This window comes from Typopeltis vanoorti, chromosome 4, assembly GCF_054136105.1.
Source record: "Typopeltis vanoorti isolate ZY-2024b chromosome 4, IOZ_Tvanoo_1.0, whole genome shotgun sequence".
NCBI classification, from domain to species: Eukaryota; Metazoa; Arthropoda; class Arachnida; order Uropygi; family Thelyphonidae; genus Typopeltis; species Typopeltis vanoorti.
The window spans coordinates 67,890,806-67,912,516 of record NC_143552.1 but is presented as its reverse complement, the minus strand read 5'-3'; the positions used below and the strand labels follow the sequence as shown (position 1 = coordinate 67,912,516).

The 21,711-nt window shown below is 34.9% G+C and overlaps 1 protein-coding gene across 2 annotated transcripts in view; it reads left to right on the top strand.

The window, feature by feature from the left end:
• Positions 1-21,711, top strand: part of LOC150107381 (RNA-binding region-containing protein 3-like) — a 168,588-nt gene that overhangs the window by 57,237 nt on the left and 89,640 nt on the right. For both annotated transcript variants that reach the window (XM_090391245.1, XM_090391244.1), the window contains exon 6: positions 11,597-11,808. In XM_090391245.1, coding sequence (XP_090247371.1) covers positions 11,597-11,808 — 212 coding nt within the window. The remainder of the gene's footprint in view (positions 1-11,596; positions 11,809-21,711) is intronic.

The window sequence follows — 21,711 nt, the reverse complement described above, 5'->3', positions numbered from 1 at the left end:
GAAGTAAAACACGTGACCAAAGACTAGAGACCGCAGATGTGTGAGTCCTGAGAAAGATTAGAGGCGTGAACAGATGGCATCAATGGCATTGTCATATTAAAAACGAGGATATTAGGAAAGAACTTGACATTGTCGGCATCCAGGAATGCATTAGCAGAGCTGATCTCAGGTGTTAGTCACTTAAAAAGGATGGGTGAGGAAGGATTAGCAAGACAGATATTCTCTGCCAGGTTGGTGGGAGAACGACCCATAGGAGGACGAGGAGGACCAAGATATAGGTGGATTGATACGGTATACAATGTGCCTTAGACGATAGAAATATAAGATCTGATAATGATAATATTGGAGTCTTGACAAGTAATAGACTGATTTGGGGGAAAATTGTAGATAGGAAGTTGGTAATGATGTAAATTTTTCATGTAGTACTATCATATCCTGTACACTCCTTGAGGGTACAAGTCAGGAATTTGATGATGATGATGATTTTTTTATTATTTATTTATTTATTATTATTATTTTTTTTTATATTCTATTTTCACTAGAGGTCATGCCAGTAGAATAACCATTGATCAAATCATTGTCTCTTTAGCATACTGTGTGAAATGTAATTCAGCTTGTCTCTGTATACATGTGTATACTCCATATGATGACCTTAATATGAATGTCAAAACATCAGGAAATTAAAATAGTTATTTATAACACAGTTGTAGAGTCCATAATTTGTCTAAAATGAATGCTGATTACCATGTAACACTAAAGGAAAGGACTAGACTACCTCAGCACCATCCTACCAAAGAATGTTTACAGTAAAACAGTGATCAACAAAATTCTACATCAACCTCCAATTCAGTTGGATGAATATGAAAGATAAGACTTCCTGAGTACATCAAAGACATAAAGAATAAAAAGAAACATAAATCAGGATTAGCAGCACATACAACTAAAATCAAACATCAAGTATTATGGCAACACCAGAATGCTGCACATCGATTATAGATTTTTCTCAAGGCTATTCAAGAAATCAGCTGAAATGATGAAACATCTTCAACAGTACAGTAAAAAAACAAGGGATGATTTTATATCATCTAGTCTTCTCTAATTCAGCACAAATACTTTGTTACCAGTAGTTCACAGCAGGCCACAAACCAGCAAATGCATACACTCTATTCTTATTTCAGTATTCATGTTACTTGTTATAACCTGTTTTTAGTTTACTTACTTATTTCTCCTGATGATGTGAAACAAGAATTTTCACAAAACTATTTGAATAGTCGATAAATTCTGTCCCATCAGTTTATTTCATATGAAAAAAAAAAAAATGGGCAAAACATTTCTAATTAACTTGAGTGGGCCTCCCATGATGAGTCTATTCACTCCATGAAGGTTACCAAAATAATAATAAATCTTCTAGACTCGCATTCCTCATACTCCACTTTGTGATGTCTGTCACTGAGCCATCTTCTTATCCAAACTAGTAATATATAATCCAATCCCATATGCTCCAACTTATGCAATAGACTTCCATGCTGAATCCTGTGCAACCTTTAGCAAATTCCAAAAATATCATTGTGTATACATTTCTCGCTTCTACCTCAACCATAACATTATTATAAATATGAACAGTTTACTCAAACCTTCCCTTAGTAAATTTATGCTTGATTGCAAAGAGTAGATTCTTTGTCAACCCAATTCTGTAAGAGAGTTCTTACCAACATTTCCAAAATCTTCACCATCACTCCAGAAATACTGATAGTTCAATACTCAGGCACGTTGCCCTTATGCAATGGGATTATAAATTCTTTACGCTCCTATTGAATCTTCCCTATGCTGAGACTCAAATTATACATCTAGGTAAAAGGAACAGCCAGCTCAACTGGCTGTTCCTTTTACAAATGTCAGTATTGATTTCACAACTAGCATTTTTCTCTATCCATAGTAATGATGATCCTTTCCAAACATGGGGCATAATCTTTAGCAGCTGAGCTGCAGATCATCTTCCTTCACATGAAGAGCGATACATGAGTGTGCATGATTTATTTGTGGTAGGTATGCATGATTGAGTTTATCACATGGCCTTCTCTGTTTTAATGGCTTATTTAATAATGTAATCAGGGTATTTCTGTTTTAGAAACATTTTCTTAAATAATTTATTTCAAAAATTATTTGAGATGGAATTGGTTTAATCCATTTCATCTGTGGTATATTTAAATGACTTCAAAGTATACTGTTGGTATAGCATCATCACCACTGTATACTGTTTGGCTGAACTTCATTCATTACTTTAACAGATGTAAACTTTCTGTTATTATATTCTTCTTCTTTGAGTACCATCTCCTATCAGAAGTCGGCGACAACCTTGGCTAATTTTGAGCGATCCTCAACCACTCTGAACAGTCCCTCAGAGCTTGTGCCAGTCCACTGATGTCTGCTAGCCAAGATTTTATTTATCTTCCTTGTCTTCTTCTTTCACTTATCTTCCCTTTTATAATCAATTGAAGTAGCTTATATTTTTCATTAGACCAAGATATGAAATTTTTCTTCTTTTTATGGTATCTAAAAGTTCACATGATTTCCCTATTTGGTTCCAGTACTTCTTGATTGGACATTTTTGTTGTTCATGGGATTTTTAACATTTGACTGTATAACCATATCTCAAAAGCTTCAAGTTTTTTTATTGATGTTTTCTTTAAGATCCAAGTTTCTGCACTGTACAGCAGTAGCACAGATCATACATAGCATTTAGCCATGCATACTCTGAGCTCTAAATTGCAGTTGCACAGTGTTAATTTTATCAAAGAAATTGTTTTCTTGCCATTTCAATTCTAACTTTTATTTCCATTTCTGGATTGCATTCTTCATTTAACCAGCATCTGAGATATTTAAATTTTTGTCACTCTTTCTATTTGTTTCCCATTTAAAAAAAGTGTTTAAAAATTGGTTTCTTGCTTATGACCATGAAGTTAGTTTTGGTGATATTTATTCTTAATCCCATTTTTTCACTCTCTTCATTCACTGGTTCAAGATTTTGAAAATCCTGATTATTGTTAGCTAGGAGAGCCATGTCATCAGCATATCGGATGTTACTGATGATTTCACCATTTACATTAATCCCTTCCTCTCCTCCTTTTAAGATTTTTTTAAATATGGCTTCTGAGTATATGTTAAAAAGGAGAGGTGACAGTACACATCATTGCATTACTCCTCGTTTGATGTTAATGAAGTCTGTAATAATGTAATCAACTTGAACAGATGCTTTTTGGTTCCAATAGAAGTTTTCAATGATCCTCATGTCTTTACCATCTAATCCAACTCTTTTTAATAATTCAATCATTTTAGTATGTTGAACTTTGTCAAATGCTTTCTCAAAGTCAATGAAGCAAATGAATGCTTCCTTGTTTTGGTTACTACATTTTTGGAATAAGATTTGAGAACAGAAAAGAGCCTCTCTCATTTCCATACTGCTTCTAAAGCCAAATTGGGGATCACTGATGGTGTCTTCGCATTTTCTGTATATTCCTTTTTGAATTATTTTCAGGAACCTTTTGAGAACATGACCCATTGCATTGATCATGCTATGGTCATTTACAAGTTTTTGCATTTGCTTTTTTAGGTAGCATGATGAAGGTCAACTGTAACCAGTCTTGAGCGATTCCAGCATATATCGTAGATTTTATTAAATAGCTTTACTAATATAGTAATGTTGTTGCCTTCTAATAACTTGATTATTTCTGCTGGTATTCTATCAGCGCCTAAAGGCTTTATCATTTTATGTTATATGTGGTTAATTCTCTTGATTGTTTATTGATATTCCAGTTTTAAAAAAAAAGAAAAAAAAAGACAACTGCAAACATTTAGATAGCTATAATGTTAAAAACATCCCTTTCATATAGCCAATGATTATTGAATATATTAATAATAAACTCCTATTTTATAAATAAGTTAGTTACTAGTATTTTTATTATAAACAATTTATACATCATTTCCAAATTACCTTGATGGACCTGTTTCATTCAGGATTTTTCAGTGAGTGCAGGGCACAAAGATTCTTCTGGCAATCTCGATCTCGAGCTTCTCTTCTGTTATACCCATAGATTTCACTAATGGTCTTCCCATCTTGTAGGTGGTCTTCCTAGTTTTCTCTTTATTCTCAATTGCCAATTAAGTATTCTATATGTCCATCTGTTATCCCTAAGTCTCGTTATATGGCTTGCATATCTCATATTTGCATACTGCAGTTACCACATCTTTTACACCTGATCTCTCTTTCTTAATTCCATATTTCTAATATGTTCCGTTTTGCTGATATTACAAATCCTACATTCTGTTGCACACTGATTTTTTCTGAGAATGTCTTCTTCTTGTCTTGTTGTGTTCCATGTTTCTGATCCATATGAGTAATAGAAGAATGTCACTCTTAAATAGTTTTGCCTTTACAGAGATGTCAAGATTTGGATCAGTAAGTGTGTCTTTTAATCTGACCACACTTGTGTGGTCAGATTTTTGTTAATTTCTCTTATGTGGATGCAAGTAGGATCCATGTTTATTTCCAGTAAGGCACGGATCACTGCATTGTGTTCTATGGTATCAAATGCTTTTTTAAAATCAATAAAGAGGAAACATAGATGGATTTGATATTCTCTGTGTTTTTCTATTAATTGTGAAATGGCCTGGATATGATCTGTTGTGGAGAAGCCTCTTCTGAATCCTGCTTGCTCTCTGCTAGAGTTGTCTTCAAGAGTAGTTTGGATTCTGTTCAATATTACCCTGTTCATAATTTTATATATGTGAGAAAGTAGACAACCCCATGTGGTGACCGGGGTTAAAGAATAGTCCCAATGCAGCCCATGCATGTCATAAAAGGCGACTAAAATGGATATTTTAGTCGCCTTGTAATTCTTGTAAGGTTGGGTGCAAGGCTAACAACCCTGCCATGTAAAAACTCAACTTGTTAAGAAAGTCAAAAGGAAAATTAACTGGACGTACTTCACAGAAAGGCTTCGACAACAGAAAAAGGATTATGAATATTGGTTTGAAAGTTGGAATGTCTTGAGCCTGAACAGACCATGAGCATTGAGGAGTGTGTGTGAGGAACTACAGAGATATAGAGTGAGGATAACAGCATTGCAGGAGGTGTGATGAAAAGGAAGTGGCATATTTGATACCAGAACACATACTATTTTATACAGTGGAGGAGATCAAAAAGCCTTTGGTACTGCATTCTTGGTTGATAAAAAATGGAAACAACTATTTTATGAACAACTTTGTAAACTGAGAATAAAGTTTAAGATGTTCAGTATTTCACTTATATTTGCACACGCACCAACCGAGGACTCTTGTGAAGAAGACAAGACGAACTTCCGTGAATCACTGGAGAGGATATATGATCAGTCACCAAAACATGATGTTAAAATGGTTCTAGGAGACATGAATGCTAAAATAGGAAAGGAAGAGACCTTCCGACCAACAGTTGGAAGAGATAATGCACACGAAGAAAGTAATGAAAATGGCACAAGACTAATTGATTTTGCAAGTGGCAAAAATATGACCATATGTACCACCTGTTTTCCACATGAAAAAGTACATAAAGTTACAGGGATATTGACAGATGGAATAATAGAAAATCAGATAGATCATGTGATGATTGATAGACAACATGCAACAGACATTGTCGATGTAAGAAGTTTTAGAGAAGCGGATTGTGATATGGATCATTATTTGTTAAGAATTAAATATAAACAAAATAAAAATTAATAAGGTGGGTAGAGAAAGAACACCAAGATATTATGTCCAAAGTTAAAAGATGGAAAAATTCAGCAAAAATATGTTGAAAGATTGAGAGAAGAAATAAATGAAGAAAAAGAGGATGAATGTCCCAATGATATGACTATAGATAAAAAAAAATGGGAGAGGATCAAGAATAAAATTACCAAAGTGGCTGAAGAAGTTCTGGGATTTAGAAACAATGATAAACAAAATGAATGGTATGATTTAGAATGTAGAAAATGTGTTGAAGACAGAAATACAGCTTGTCTAAAGATGCTTGAACGGAAAACTCGAGCAAATGAGAATGAATATAGAGAAAAACAAAAACGAGCTAAAAAGATGTGTAGATAGAGGAAAGAAACGTGAATGGGAAAAGACAAAGCTAAATGAAATTGAGATTTTGAAGAATACTGGACAAATCAAGAAAATGTATAATAAGATAAAGGAAATTAAAGGTGGATTTCAACCCAGAACAACTTTCTGCAGAGACTGTGAGGGTAACTTGCATGGTGGAAAGGAGGACACTTTGAGAAGGTGGGTAGAATATTTTGAAGATCTTCAGGACAAAACAAGCTTGGAAACTATTGTTCCAGAAGAAGATGAGTAATGAACCCTAGCAAGTATAAGAAAAAGCCGAGACAGAGGAAGTACCAGCGCTACATGAGGTGGAATTAGTCGTAAAGAGAATGAAAAATAATAAAGCACCTGGTGAAGATGGAATACCAGTTGAGCTATTAAAATATGCTGGGCAATCACTATTAATCAAAATTCATGAGTGCTTGTCAGAGGTATTGGAAACAAAGTCCATGCCTACAGAATGGGATACTGCTATTATCATACCTATCCATAAGAAAAATGACAAGTCTCTGTGCCAAAATTATAGAGGAATATCACAGTGATATTTGCACTGCTGATATCACTAATATCACCTTTAGTAGTGATTTACAAAATATTTGTAGGGATACTGGCAGCTAGATTGCAGCCTTTCATAGAAGAAATGCTGAGTGACTATCAATGTGGCTTTAGATATGGTAGATCAACAGTAGACAAGATTTTTACAGGACTTTAAATAAGCCTATGATAACATCAATAGAGATAAGCTATTCAAAGTCATGAAGGAATTCCAAATTTTATCCAAATTGATAAGATTAGTTAAAATGACACTCAGAAATATCAGGTGTTGAGTGCAAATACAGGGTGAACTCACACCAGAGTTCAGGATTACCAAAGGATTATAACAAGGAGATCAATTATCAACAATGCTTTTCAACCTATGCCTTGAAAGGGTAGTATGAAATGTAATCATAAAGAGATGGAACTATATGAATAGAAGTCTACAGCTTTTGTGGATGATGTGGACTGTATTAGAAGGACTGAGAGAAGCCTCAGAGAGGGTTATAGACAAATGAGGGAAGAGGCAAAGAAAATGGGACTACAAACAAATGAAATTAAAACAAAATACTTAATTGTTGCCAGAGATAAACAAAAATTTGGAATCATCCAAAGTTTCACTGTAAATGAAGAAACCTTTGAACGAGTACAGCAGTTTACATATTTGGGTTCAGTAATAACAGAAAGTAATGATGTGTCAGTTGAAATTACTTATAGAATAGCTACAGCAAATAGAACTTATTACAGTATTCTACCATTATTAAAATCTAATCCGATTTAGATAAAAAGTAAAATCCAGCTTTATAAAGTAATCCTCCTCAAACCCATACTATTGTATGGCTGTGAAACATGGACAATGATCCGGAGAGATCAAAACTGATTACAAATATGGAAACGAAAGGTATTAAGAAAGATCTTTGGCCCAGTTAACAAGAATGGACTTTGGAGAGTGAGGAACAACAAAGAAATAATGGAGAAATTTAATGAAGTGGATATTATTACTGAAATAAAGGTGAGAAGACTGAGATGGGTATATGTTCAGCGAATGAGGAATGACAGGGCTGTTAAAAATGTCTTCATGTCTGGTTTGGGTGGATCTAGACCAGAGAACGACCCAAAAGGAGATGGCTTGTTGTTGTGGAGGATGATTTAAAGAAAACGAGAGTAAAGAACTGGAGGAACAAGGCACAGAATCGTGCAGAATGGAAGGCTAGCCTGAGACAGGCCCAGGTCCTAAATAGACTAATGCCAAGGAGTAGTAGAGAAAGTAGACAGATTGGGTGATAATTTTTTTGTCTTCCTTATTTCTTTTTTTGAATAGAAATATAGTTTGAGGTCTCCCATTCCTCTGGAATCTTTCCTTCAAGTACTGCATGAATCTGGTAGCCAAGACTTTGAATATAGTTGGTCCACTTTGTTGGATTTCTTCAGCCTTAACATGATCAAGTCATGTTAGGGCTTGAGGCTTTACCTTTATTTTTTTTCTTAAGAGTATGCTCTATTTCATCAGGAAGTACATCCGTTATATTGCTTCGTTTTGGGATGATAGGTTCTGAGACTTGGTATTTAGTTGTGTAAAGGTTATTATAGATATTCTGCACAATTTCGTCTATCTTTTTTTCTATTAGTTTGTTTTTCTCCATTTTGATCCTCTAGAGCAGACGGAATTGACTGTTTCTCCATTTTTTTCTGGCTGATTTTTGCCTGTGCTGCTTCTCTTAGTTTTTGTATCCCGAAAACTTTGTAGTTTTCTGGAATTCTTTTCCTTGGGATTTCTTTAATTCTTCTATGGTTTGAGATGTGAGTCGTTCTTTTTTCTTTTGTTTCAATTGTTTTTTTGCACTCATTGAATTTATTAGTAAATTCAGTATAGTTGTCATCTATGTAGAAGTTCTTAATAGTTCATTTGGTCTTGTCTATGTACTTTTTGAACTTGTGATAGTCTGTTTGTTTGGGCTGTCTTTTGCGGTTTGATGTTGCCCTGATATGTTCTTCTTTTTTGTGGTCTATTCTTATAATGGCTCTGAGAAGTTTGTGGTCAGAATCTATGTGAAATATGTTTTGCTTATTGTACCAACATTTTGTACCGGTCCTCTACAGTCTGTTAAAATGTAGTTGATTTCATATTTTGTGTATCCATTTGGTGATTTCCAAGTCCATCTTCTTCTTTCTGGGCATTTGTTGAAAAAAGTATTCATAATAAAGAGTAGCTGCAGCAAATTTGGCTAATCTTTCTCTTCTATTTCTCTCTCCCAGATCATTCGGACCTGTAAACTTTTTTTTTTCCACGTGCTATTTTGTACTAACAAAACAGCACGTGGAAAATGAATCAACAAATGTATATGTTGACTTGTAAGTTAATGCCTGTTCAAGATTTGTGTAGAAATTTTCTATTTCTTGATTATTGGCTACAGATATTGGGCATAGCAGGATATTAATTTTATTGCAATATTATTCTCTAATCCAGTTAGTAACACCTTTCTTTCAAATATGATGTTACAAGAAAGGATCAACTTGGTAAGCTTAGATTAACAATAAAACCCACTCCACCTTGTTTACCACTGTTCGAGGATGTTCCCAGGAATATCTGTGAGTCTGTACTATCTTGCTGTTAATTCTTTAAATCTTTTTTGTTTCATTCACTAGGAGAATATCTATGTTGATATTGGTTAGGTCTTTAATTAATAAATCTATTCTGTAGTCTCTTGTCAAAGTTTGAGTGTTGAGGGTACTGATTGCCAGTTTCAAAGATCTAATAGGTGGCTTGCCTTTTTCTTATACGATATTCTTAGAACTTCTGACCCCACTCAGTGCCTTACTGCTGCTGTAGAGAGGTGAGCATGGGCCACGTCCAGGACTTGGGGGCCGTTTTTGTTGCAGTAATAATAGCTTCTTTGCTGTAGTCGGATATACACTTCTCCTGACTAAGGTTCTGAAGTGTTCACCAGAGTCTGTTAGCATTATTGGATCCAGGACTGATGGTGGCTAGGATTCCCAACATCCCAGGCTGCTCCACATGGAAGTAGGGTTGGACTTTGCACCTCCATTTACTTATTTCCAAATAAATAAAATAAATATAAATGAAGTGGATATTAAACCCAGCATTATTTCAAAGCCGAATGTACAGTGGTATCTCGCTAATCCGAACCTCTGTAGTCCAAACCCTCCAGTAATCCGAACTGTGGTTTGAAAGAAAAAAAAGTGTTATTTATTACATATTATTATTTTGTGTACTATTATTTTTATTTAATAATTATTATTTTAACTATTATTATTTATTTTATTATTATTACAGTACAGTATTTTTTTCATACTTACGATTGTATGGTTATACGGGAGGCCTATTTTGATGTATTGTGTGTTCACGTTTGCTTTTTTATACTGTACAGTACGTACTGTATTGTCGGCATGAATCACAAATATACACAAAAAGAGGAAATTCAAAACGTGCATAATTTGGTTAAAAATATAAATCCAGATGATGAAATTTCACAAACAGATGTTATGGAATGGATTCCAGGTAGAACCGAAAGTGAAATCGAAATCAAATCAGATGCTTAAATTATAAATATGACGCTACATATTTATGATGTATTATGTAGAATCATCGTCATCATCATCTTCTAATGAATTAGAAGATGATGATAACGATGAAGAACTCGAAGAAAAAAAAAGTAAAACATGAAGAGGCAGCTGACAGTTTTAATATGTGTATAGAATGTGCTAAGGCAGAATGATACGTTATTCCATAAAATTTTGTTGCTAATGCAGCTCCGAGAAGAAGCATTCGAAAAAAGTTTAGCTTCGAAGAAACAAAAGAAAATCAGTGACAAAGAAATAAAAACCTTTTTTTGTGTGTGTGTGTGTGTGTGTTATTTTGTGAAACTTTTTTTGTGTTTTGTACAAGAAAGTGATATTTTTACGCAAATTAAGTTACGTACTGAACTATGCAATTTTATTAAATCAGAATCCTCAACAATACAGGTACAAGAAATTAAATTTTTTACTAAAATAAATTTGTGTACTGTATTATTTTTTGTTTTACATTACAGTATAGTAGCTTTTTTCTATCAGTTTCTATCATTGATGTACCATTAGAATCTGATTATTTTTGTCTTAAACGCTAGTTATTGTTGTCTCTTGGGGGAAAATTTGTTAATCCAAACGAGCACAATTTTTATTAGTTCAGATTAGCAAGATACCACTGTATAAACTATGAAAGTTTCATAAAAAAAAATGTACATACTTTATGCTTCGTTTACGTACATACTTTAGAATTCGCTTATGAAAAATACTCTGCCTGGTCTTTGAGGAGAACCTACCAGTTCGAAACAGCTGTCAGGTCAATGAAACCTTATCAAAATGGACCGATAGAAGGTGAATATATGGATGCTCGGGCAAGTGCTCATGTCTTCTAAGTGGTCTGTGCTAGGGAAACTCGTGAATGCCAGCGAGTATATTCCCATAAGCTCTCTGGTCATTTTTTTACAAAACTTTCATAGTTTCTACATTCGGCTTTGAAATAATGCTGGATTTAATATCCACTGATTTATATAAATTTGCATCGCCAATAAATAGCCAATTGTAAACAAACAGTCGTTTGCTTCCACTTGGCTATTTAATTTACTCAGGTTAATTTTTGTCATGTAGCTTATTATGTTTTGTTAAGAAGCCGCTTGGTTATTTGATTTATTCAGGCTAATTTTTGTTCACATACTTAAAAATGATTTCTTGTCAAGTTTACTTTAAATTATAATAAGGAGAAAAACTTTCTATAAATATATAAGTTACTTTAATCTAAATATTAATACTGAGAAACTATTTTGTATTATTCTAAGTAATACGTTTACATGTTATGGAAATAAGAGTAGAAATAGGAATATGTAGATGTGCACTTTGAAATTCTACAATAGATGAATTTGTTTCTTTTCTGCTCTGTTAGGTTTTGCACTTAATGAATAAAATGAACCTTCCTGCTCCATTTGGTCCAATCACTCCAGCACCTCCACTTCAACCAGATGCACCTATACCAGCTCCACAAATTACAGAAGTCTCTATACAAGATGATTCTAATCGAGATATGATAGAAGAGGAGGAGATGGATATGACAAGTCCTGAAGAATCTGAACTAGAAAGTGAAGAAGAGAGTCAGCAGTAAGAAACAAACTTAAAAAAACTTGTTTGGTGTTTTACAGTTAAAATGGCATAATTGAGTATTTTCTGCAGTAGATTAAAAAAAAAAAAGAATTTGAAATTCAGTTTGAAACAGAATCAGATGAGATGTGTTAAGATAAAGTTTTGTTTTAACAGTTCAGGTTGCATGTTAGATAAATGTAAATGAAGCTTCAGGGGACAAAAAATGGTAAGCTTCAAATTAAGCAAATTTTTAGCTCGTGCCTGACTAGTTTCCCTCCTTGAGATTCTCCATAAAACCAAAATAGCAGATGACCCTAAAACTCAGAAAAGCAATATTTATGGAAAAGTCACAGCATCACTAGTGATCTTTTCTCTAACTCATATTTGTTTTAAGATCCACCTTGTCAGGCTCCCTTCCCTCCCTACTAAGAAACCAAAAATGATGTATGCCTGCACATATAAGTCAGACATTTCTGTAATGCTGTACTTACAAATATGAGTTTGAATGGAGATGCTAGAATGCATGATAATGATGACAATTATTTGAAAGAGGTGAATTAGTGTAATTTAAAAAAAAGTTTGGTACAGTGGTAGAACTTTCAAGGCTGTGATAAGTACTTCACAGTACTAAATTGGAATTTGAGAAAAAAGACAGGAAAAGTACTTATTAAGTGGTAGGAGATGTAAGGAAGAAAATGAACGATGAAAAGAAACAAAGGAAGGTGTGAAGAATCATATATAGATACAGAAGGAAAGGATATATATGGTGATATATACACTATCTACCAATAATTGTCTGGACACTTTAGTACAATTGACCAGTAGGCGAACCCTAATATTGGGTATGTCCACCTTTTGGCTTTGACTATAGAATAACACGTATCCCACAGTAAATAACATTTTTATTCTGTAAATATTTCGTCTTATGTATCATATAAGACATCATCAGTACAACTAACAAACAATGATAGGAATTGAATTAAAAAAACAAGAAACAGTAGTGCATGCTTAAATTAGGATCCCTCTATGTATACAGTTGTGTGTACATGGATTACAAACTACTGGGCTGAAATTAAAATTACTTAAATTAAAATATAGCAGATAAATTGAATACAATTGAGGATAACAATTTCCCACACTTTCGGAATAGTGAGACAGTCATTTCGATTAAGATTAGGTCTATGAAGTAAGACTTTAGCACTTTCTTTATATAACTGTTTATGTTTGTATGTGGATCTATTGTAGTAACTAGGCTTTTTGCCATTTTATCCTGTGGTTAGCATTTTCAATTCCATGTTGTACAGCCAGATTTGTGAGATGTGATAAGGCAGATGTGGTCTTGATGTTCAGAGATACATTTATTTATAGATCTTCTTGTTTGTCCATAGTAAGACAAGCTACATGAACTTGGTATATGCCAGGTGACATCATTGGTGAGAGTTTGTCTTTTGGAGAAGGTAGCAAGTTGTGAATTTAGTTGATGGGTTTGTAGATAGCAATGAGTTTATATTTTTTCATAATTTTTGCCACACATTCAGAGATGCCTTTAATATATGGAATGGGAGTCCTGCAGGCTTTTTCTTGTCTGGGTTGATTTATAGAAGAGTGGCTAATTATTTTTTGGGTTGCTATTGGATTATATCTATTTAGTAAGGCTGTTTCTTTGATAATTTCCAATTTTACTTTTTGAGATTCTTCAGAAGAACAAATATTGTGTGCTCTGGATACTAAAGATTTTGTGATGCCATATTTTTGAGATGGATGGTGAACTGATGTATTATGGATATAATGACTTGACGCAGTTGGTTTTTCAGTAGACGGAAGTGGAAATGGATCCATCTTGTTTATGTTCATCAAGAAAGGAAATATCTGTTGATGTTTCCTTTTCTAGTGTGAACTTGATACGAGGATGCAGGGTGTTGATTTTTTATAGAAATGAGTAGAGTTCAGGTTCTGTGTGACTCCAAACTGCAAAGACATCATTGACATAGCATAGCCACATTGTTGGTTTCGGGTTGAGCAAAAATTCTGCCTTCTAGGTGTTCAAGAAAAAAAGTTGGCTAAGTTGTGTGATAAGGGTGAGACCATTGCTGTTCTTTATATATTTTATCTTTCCATGAGAAATAACATGATGCAGTTGCAAATTTGAATAATTCCACTATGTCAGGTGGAAATTTCAGGTTAACAATTCTACTATTTCTTTGTGACAGATATTAGTGAAGAGAGAGAGAGAGAGAGAGAGAATGTCAAAGCTCACTAACAAATGTGTATCTGCCAGTTTAATGTCTTTTATCCATGTATGAAATACTATGGAATTTTTTATCAAAGAAGCTGAGTGACCAGTGAGAGGATGGAGAAGATTAGACAGGAATCTTGATATTTTATATGTGTGACTGCCTATAGAATCTACAATAAGTCTGATTGGACAGTTATTTTTATGTAATTTTGGTGAACCATATATTCTGGGAGGTCTTGCATTGTGTGTTCTGAGTCTTTTCATCTTTTCTTCATCTATGGATGTTGTTTCATCCATTAACTTGTTGAGTTTTTTGAGCTGCCTTTTGGTAGGATTATTATTAAGCTGGGAGTAAGTATTGCGATTATGAAGCAGTAAATTCATTTTCCAATTGTTTGATTTAGCATCTAAGACTACAGTAGTATTGCCTTTGTCAGCTTTGGTGATAACTATATTTTTATTACGTTTTAGTTATATGATGGGCTATCCCATCATGTGATTGGAAAATGAGACTCCTTTTTATCTGATCTTCCTGAATTTCTTAGAAAAATTAATTCAATTAACCCAAGAATCAAATTTACCCTAGAAGTAGAAGACAACAATTGTCTTCCTTTTCTGGGTGTTCTCATTCTACATCAACCAAATGGCAGTTTAGTTCTCAAAAAAAAAAAAAAAAAGAAAAAGAAAGAAAGAAAGAAACCAACCTCATACTGGTAAATACATTGATTCTAACTCTCACCATCACCTTTGTCAGAAATAGGGTGTAATCACCTTAGTTGACAGAACTCATAAAATTTGTTCTACAAATTCTCTTTTAAACAAAGAACTGTTTATTATCAGAACTACCTCTAGTGCATCCTTGGAAACTGAGAATGAATGCCACTAAGAAGGAGTGAGGGCTCTCATAGGGTGGTGCATGATTGGAATGGATTAACATTGGATGCTGTGTGTGCAAGCAGTGTGAATGAATTCAAGAATAAGTATGATAACTGTTGCATGTAGTATGTGGTCTCCCTCGATGATTCCCTGGAGATCTCTTTTAATAATAATAATATTGCAAAAGTGGCTAAAATGGCTCATCAGATTACTTGGTTACTGAAGAACAGCCTGATGAGCAGAGATAAGCAGATTATTATGCCTCTTTTTAAGGCATAATAATCTATTTATCTTGACTGCTGTGCATATAGGTCACCCAGGTTTCTTGGGAATGAGGAAGAGATGGATAGGATCCAAATGTGAATGACCATAGTGGTAGCATTATGGTGAGAAATTGATTGATAGATGGAAAAGGGGGGGGGGTGATTAGACATTAAAATTAATTATTGAAAGGTTTTTACAGGATTGATACAGAGGAAATTTTTCAGAACAAGTCAGATGGTGGGGAAATTAGGAATTATTATTATTATTATTATTTGACACCTCCAGGGAGTCCAAAGACTCATCGAGGGAGAGTGTGCCAATAGCATCGAACGATTGGTCCCCTTCCAACTACTAACCGCACTCAAACTTACTTAACTGAGCCATTAGTAGCAGAGGCTCTACCAATCAACCAGCCTTTGCCTTCATCCTTGGAAATTGAACAAGGGTGTGATGACTAGATTTTTTGCTTGGAGAGTGGTGAACAAGCAGAAGAGATCACCATGATCTCTTTTGGGTGCTATGGCAGTGAATGAGTTTAAAGCAAAGTATGGTAGATATTGAATGAATATTGAATAGTGTCTAATGTTTAATGCTTCTTTTGATGAGTGCAGACTCCCTGGTGTTGTCTGCATAATAATAATGATAATAATGAGTGTTGTTTCAAGTGTAAGATTATATATGCATTTTGGACCGAGGACATTGCAGAAGAGTATTATATTGATGGGAATTTGCTGCCAATGATCAATGAAACTAGAGATCTGCAGTTGATAATGGACAGAGAATTGAAGGTTAAGAGCCAGATTTCTAAGGTTATATAAAAGGGAGCTTTCCCTTAATGAGTCTTTAGACTCCTCCAGTTAACCCACATAATAATAATATTCTCTGACAAATCTCAGTTGTCATCAACATTGCAGCAGCCACAGTAAATATGTTTCTCTTTTGGTTAAGAAACAGTGTGCATTTTATATGTAATTGATATACCATACACCCAAAGATTGTATTGTTTATGATATAATATATTATTATTTCCATAATCTATAAAAATCAAGACTGTCTAGATTGCTCACTGAACATATAGGATCTTCTGAAAATCATTTGTATCATAAGTCATGATGAAGACATTGTACTTATTGTTTATATGAATGTGCTGTTCAACTGTCAGGCAGCACTTGTTTTGTAAAACAATAGGTGCTGATATGCATTCATTGCCAGGAGGAAAATTTTCAAATTAAGATGATGATACTGCATCTGTATGTCATGTGTCACTGTTAATAAAGGTGCTGATATGACTTAATGTTACATACCATTCCCCCCCCACACACACAAATAAAAAACCAACTGGTGTCAGTTAATGTTTAGCAGTAGATTAATCTTAGTGTCTGAAGTTATCCTGGATACTTGGGCAGTTCAACAGAGAGAGGACAAAGATTTCAAGGCTGTAGTTTCAATCAAGTCAGCTAATTTAAAAAACCAGTTTGGTCATAACAATGAAAAATAGGTACTTCTGAACCCTGCTATATTTGACAGTAATTTCTCGATATCTCTTCTATTTGTCTTTTTCTGATTCTAAGGGCAGGTATGTGGTTGACCCAAATTATGATTTTTCCTTTTTTTTCAAATTGTATAAATTTCGAGTTCTAATTCAAGTCTAATTTTTCTCTACTCTTCGTAATTCTTCAATTTTTTTTTTCTTTTTTTTTTTTTTTTCATTTTTCTAAGTGTCATATTTTTTCTTCAAATGACTGCTGTCTGTGTACAATTGCATATATATTTTAATATGTCCTTATTTTAATAAATTGATTTCCATTTTTATTTATTTATTTATTTATCTTTTCGTTTGTTTCACCTGTGGCTTTATCTCTTTGGCTTCAAAATTCTTTCAGGCCTACCCACATGCCTTTTGAAACTGCTGTCGCTTTGAGATCTGTATTTTAAGATTAAAGATATATGCACGTAGTATTACTTAATATGGAAATGGGTGCTTCTGGAATAGAGGTATATTTACTTGCAGTGTGTAGAAAATGCTAGATCCTCTCTTATATATATGTTAAAGTTACCATAAGGTGCTTTGACCTTGTTAAATAAAAATCTCAGGATGAGAGATAGATGTAGAGAGTTTTTTTACCTTGGGTATAATATATGTTAAAGTATATGGTAAAATATTTATAAGCTCTGTATTACTTAAAACTTAGTATTTCTTAGCCTGGCTCCCACTGATGAGACCTTAATAAATGTCGAAACCGGTCTGGGTAGTGGCCCCTTGCCTTTAATACATAGCATCATACATCTCCTAAAGGAGATATGCTTTGCATTAAGGGTAAATATTAAGAATAGTGATCAGAGCTTATTCTACCTTTACCACGAGTTGCCTTGACTTGCACTACCTGCAGGGTCAGCTAGACTTGCAACACTTGCAAGCGCAAACTTGATTGACTTGCCTGTTTGCTTACTTGGGAAATGGAGTAAAAAACCAGGTTTATATTTAAAACAGCTTGGTATCTTTAACATATATTATACCCAAGGTAAAAAACTCTCTACACATATATATATATATACATAAAATTAATATTTAACTCACTAGAACCCGAGAAAGTATAACACAAAAAACTTTAATAAATCACAACTAGTTTCATCGGTGTCCCGACTTCTTCAGGTGAGTAAGAAATAACACAAAACTTATAAAACTAACAAGGTAAAAAACATGGACTTTCCAGCTTAATGAAAGGAAGAAGAATAGTAACAGTCATATTTGAATTGGTGACTGCGTGCTATTGTTAGCATGAGTTGAATGTGAGTGATGACAGCTAATTTTAGAGCGCCAGTACTGGATTACTGTGCTATGGGAATCAGGCAAACTGTAGCTCAGATTGTTGTTCATGTGTGAAGGGTCCAGAACTATTTCTTTGGATTCTACAATTCATCTTTCAAATTCATCATTACATATATACAAATTAGTTGTGCGGTCCCAATCAACTTGGTGTTGACGTTCTTCGAGGTTAGAGTTGGTGGAGAAAAGAACATGACTGGAAAGGGCGCTCGCTTGTGTTCTACTGTAGGAGATGTCACGTCTATGTTCCTCAAGACGTAGTGAAATAGATTTATCTGTCTGACCAAAATAAGGTCGACCACAGTTGCACGTAACTTTATAAACACCAGGAAAATGCAGTTGGTTGTGTTTTGGTTTTGGTCGACTCAGAAAAGAACGAAGTTTTGGCAGAGTTGTATAGTCGGTCTTTCTGTTGAATTTCTTCATAATCCTAGATAGTTTTGGGGTAAGAGAGCTAATAAATGGTAACTGTATGTGAGTGATAGGGTTGGATTCATCTTCTTGTCAAGGTTGTTGACATTGTTGAATTGTCTAAGATTACAGTTGCGTTCCTTTTATCAGCAGGTAAGATAATAATATCATTGTTGTTAGGAAGCAGGTGGATTGCTTTTCTTTCTGTCGGAGATAGATTATCTGTAGGATGACGACTGTTGTTTATAGTGAAGATGGCATCGATCCTAAGTAGATTCGCAGTTTGTTTTGGTAACTGTGCAGCCGCCTTTTCAACTTTTGTAAGAAAGAGTTCTTTAGGAAAGGAAGTCGGAGAAAGAACAAAGTTAAGACCTTTTGAGAGCACACTAAGTTCTGCAAGAGAAACTGTGTGTGAGGATTTGTTAATCACAACATTTTTTAAATTTTGTGAATTGATTTGAGGTTGGCGACTTTGCTCCTGTTTAAGTTGGTTGAATTTTCTGATAAGAATCCTGAGTCAATCCTAATAACAATATATATATATATATATTTTTTTTTTTTTTTCAAATTTAATTAAATTAATTTTTTTTTTTTTAATGTTGGGCCCATACACAAGAGGGTGGCTGATCAACCTATAGTATGTTAGTACTGCATATGGGTAGTGGGTTGGGAAAGAAGAAACTTTTTTACATTTGATTTAAAATCCTGCATATTGTATTTTTGGGTAATACGTTAGGGGAAGTGTTCCACGGTACAGCAGTAGCAGGGATTGAAGGAGAAGGTAAAGAAACTTGTTCTGTGGGTTTCAAGGTTTACTGTGAAAGAATGTTGGCAGCAGCTGTACATGTTCCAATGGGCTTAGTACAAAGTGGGGGAATTATTGATACTGTTTTTGATGAACATTTCCCATGGAAATATTTATAGAATATACAAATTGCAGAGACCAAATGTTTATGTGAAAGTGAGAGGAGCAAGTTGGTAAGAGATGGGTCATTTATCAGTCTAATTGCTCTCCTCTGTATTGAGTCGAGCATTTTGAGGGATCTTTTAGGAGCCCCCACTCCAAATGTGAGAACAGTATTCGATAGCTGGGAAGATTTGTATAAGGTTAACATCTGTTTAGATGTGAAACAAAAGAGAAATCCTAGTTTTTTGAAAACTGGGGATGCAATGGTTGTGATGTGTTTATGCCAGGAGAGGCCTGATGTCAGGGTAATTCAGACGAGAAGAGAAATCTCATCTTGTCTGAGAATTTGAGTGTTATCAAAAATAATACTGGGGGAATAATACTGGTTCTTTTTTTTGTGAGAAATAAGACAGAACCGGGTTTTACTAGCATTGATAATTTTCTTACATTTGTTTCAGTCTTCAGCATAGGCATTGAAGGAGGATGGAGTTCTTTATCTGAGCCACATTGGAGGATGGCTTGGAAGTCACAATTAAGGGCAGTAGTGGTTGATGTTCTGTGGGTTGAATTGAGTTGTGTAGGGTAGGGTTTGTCGAATGAAAGGGAGAAGCTCAATGTGCTGTCATCTGCAAAACTGGGTTGGAGATCAACTGAAATAGATCATTGATATACAGAAGGAAGAGGGTCAGTGAGAGAACTGAACCTTGTTGGACTCCAGAATTAGTTGGATGGTGAGAGGATAAGGAGCTGTCTACCATCACACATAGTGTGTGTCCAATCAGAAAGCTGGCAATCCATCTGCAGAAGTCCTGAGACAGTCCAAATGATAGGAATTTGCTTAGTAAGTCTTTGTGCCAAACCCATTCAAAGGCTTTAGAGATATCAAGTGCAACCACTTGGGATTCACCATATTTCTCATGGCATTTATCCAGAGATGGGTGATATATGAGAGTAGATCTCCTGTTGATCGGTATCGACAGAATCTGTACTGGTGGTCACTTAATAGCCAGGTACCTTCAAGGTAGAGTACGAGTTGAGAATCGATGGTTTTCTCCATCATTTAGATAGGACTAAGGTCAGTGAGATAGGGCAATAGTTAGATGGCAGCGATTTGTCACCCTTTTTAGGAATGATGAATACAGACCAAATTTTTGGGCTTTGGGATATACCAGTTGAGTAAGAGAGTATGTACAGATCGCATATAATAGGAGTCAGTTCTGGTGCACAGACCTTCAGGACAATTGGAGGAATGCCATCAGTACCAGGAGACTTTTTTGTGTCTAATTTAGACAATAGTTTTATGATCTCTTTCTGGTAAAAGGATACAGGGGGCATTGTATGTTGGGCAGTTGGAATGACTGGGGGGGGCGTTTGCCATTGTCAGTCATGCGTGCATTGGAGGCAAAGTGTGAAGCCAGGAGATTAGCTTGTCTGTGGGTGATGTTGCAATTCAACCATCTAGGTATATGATAGTGGTGAGAATAGTGTAGGGCAAAAGCTATGACCAGTTGCTTTGACAAGAGACCAAAAGGCATGGCTGTCATTTGGATAGGCTGCAAGTTTCCTGCTTTTTGCCCATTCAAATTCTGTTTTGGAAGCATTGATAATTTTCTTGCATCTGTTTTGGGCTTCAGTATAAGCATTGATGGAGGATGGAGTTCTTGATTTGAGCCATTTGTGGTATGCCTGATTTTTCGTTTGTACAACCTTGGCACATCTTTTGGAGAAATAGGGTTTAGATAAGGGATGGCAGTTCAGAGAAGTGTGGGGAATGTATGTTTTCACCAGTGAAGATTACTTTGGTAAAATGTTCAGTGCATATGTTTGGATTGGAAGACTGGAAACAATAGTCCAACCATGGGAATGAAGCATAGTAGTCTCAGAGGCTGTCCTATTTGACACTGTTATAATGCCAAACTACTCTTGTGTGGGAGTGGCTGTGTAAGCATTGTTGCATGGGAGAGGAGATGAGCACTAGGTTGTCGTCAGAATTACCCAGGGGAGCTCACTACATTCACTGCATATTTGGAAAGGTCATTGGTAAGGAAGAGATCTAGGGTACTTGGGGGAGTGGTTCGGGCATCTGGCATTCTGGTCGGCTTGTGAACAATTTGTGTAAGGTTGCAAATGTTTCAGCATCTCTGCCTGCAGGATCTGTACAACTGGAAGAGGAAGGCCAGTTGGTGTTATGGGCATTAAAATCACCTAGGAGGATGATTTCACTGTTAGGAGAGTGAGACTGGAGAAAATCAACTTTTAAGGAGAGGAAATTAAAGAGTTCATAGTGGTTGGTGATATTAGGAGAGTGATAGAGACAGGAGATGAATTTGACTGAGTGGGGGAGGGATATTTTCAACTAAAGAAGGTCAAAGTTTAGGTACTCTGGCAGGGTATGTCAGA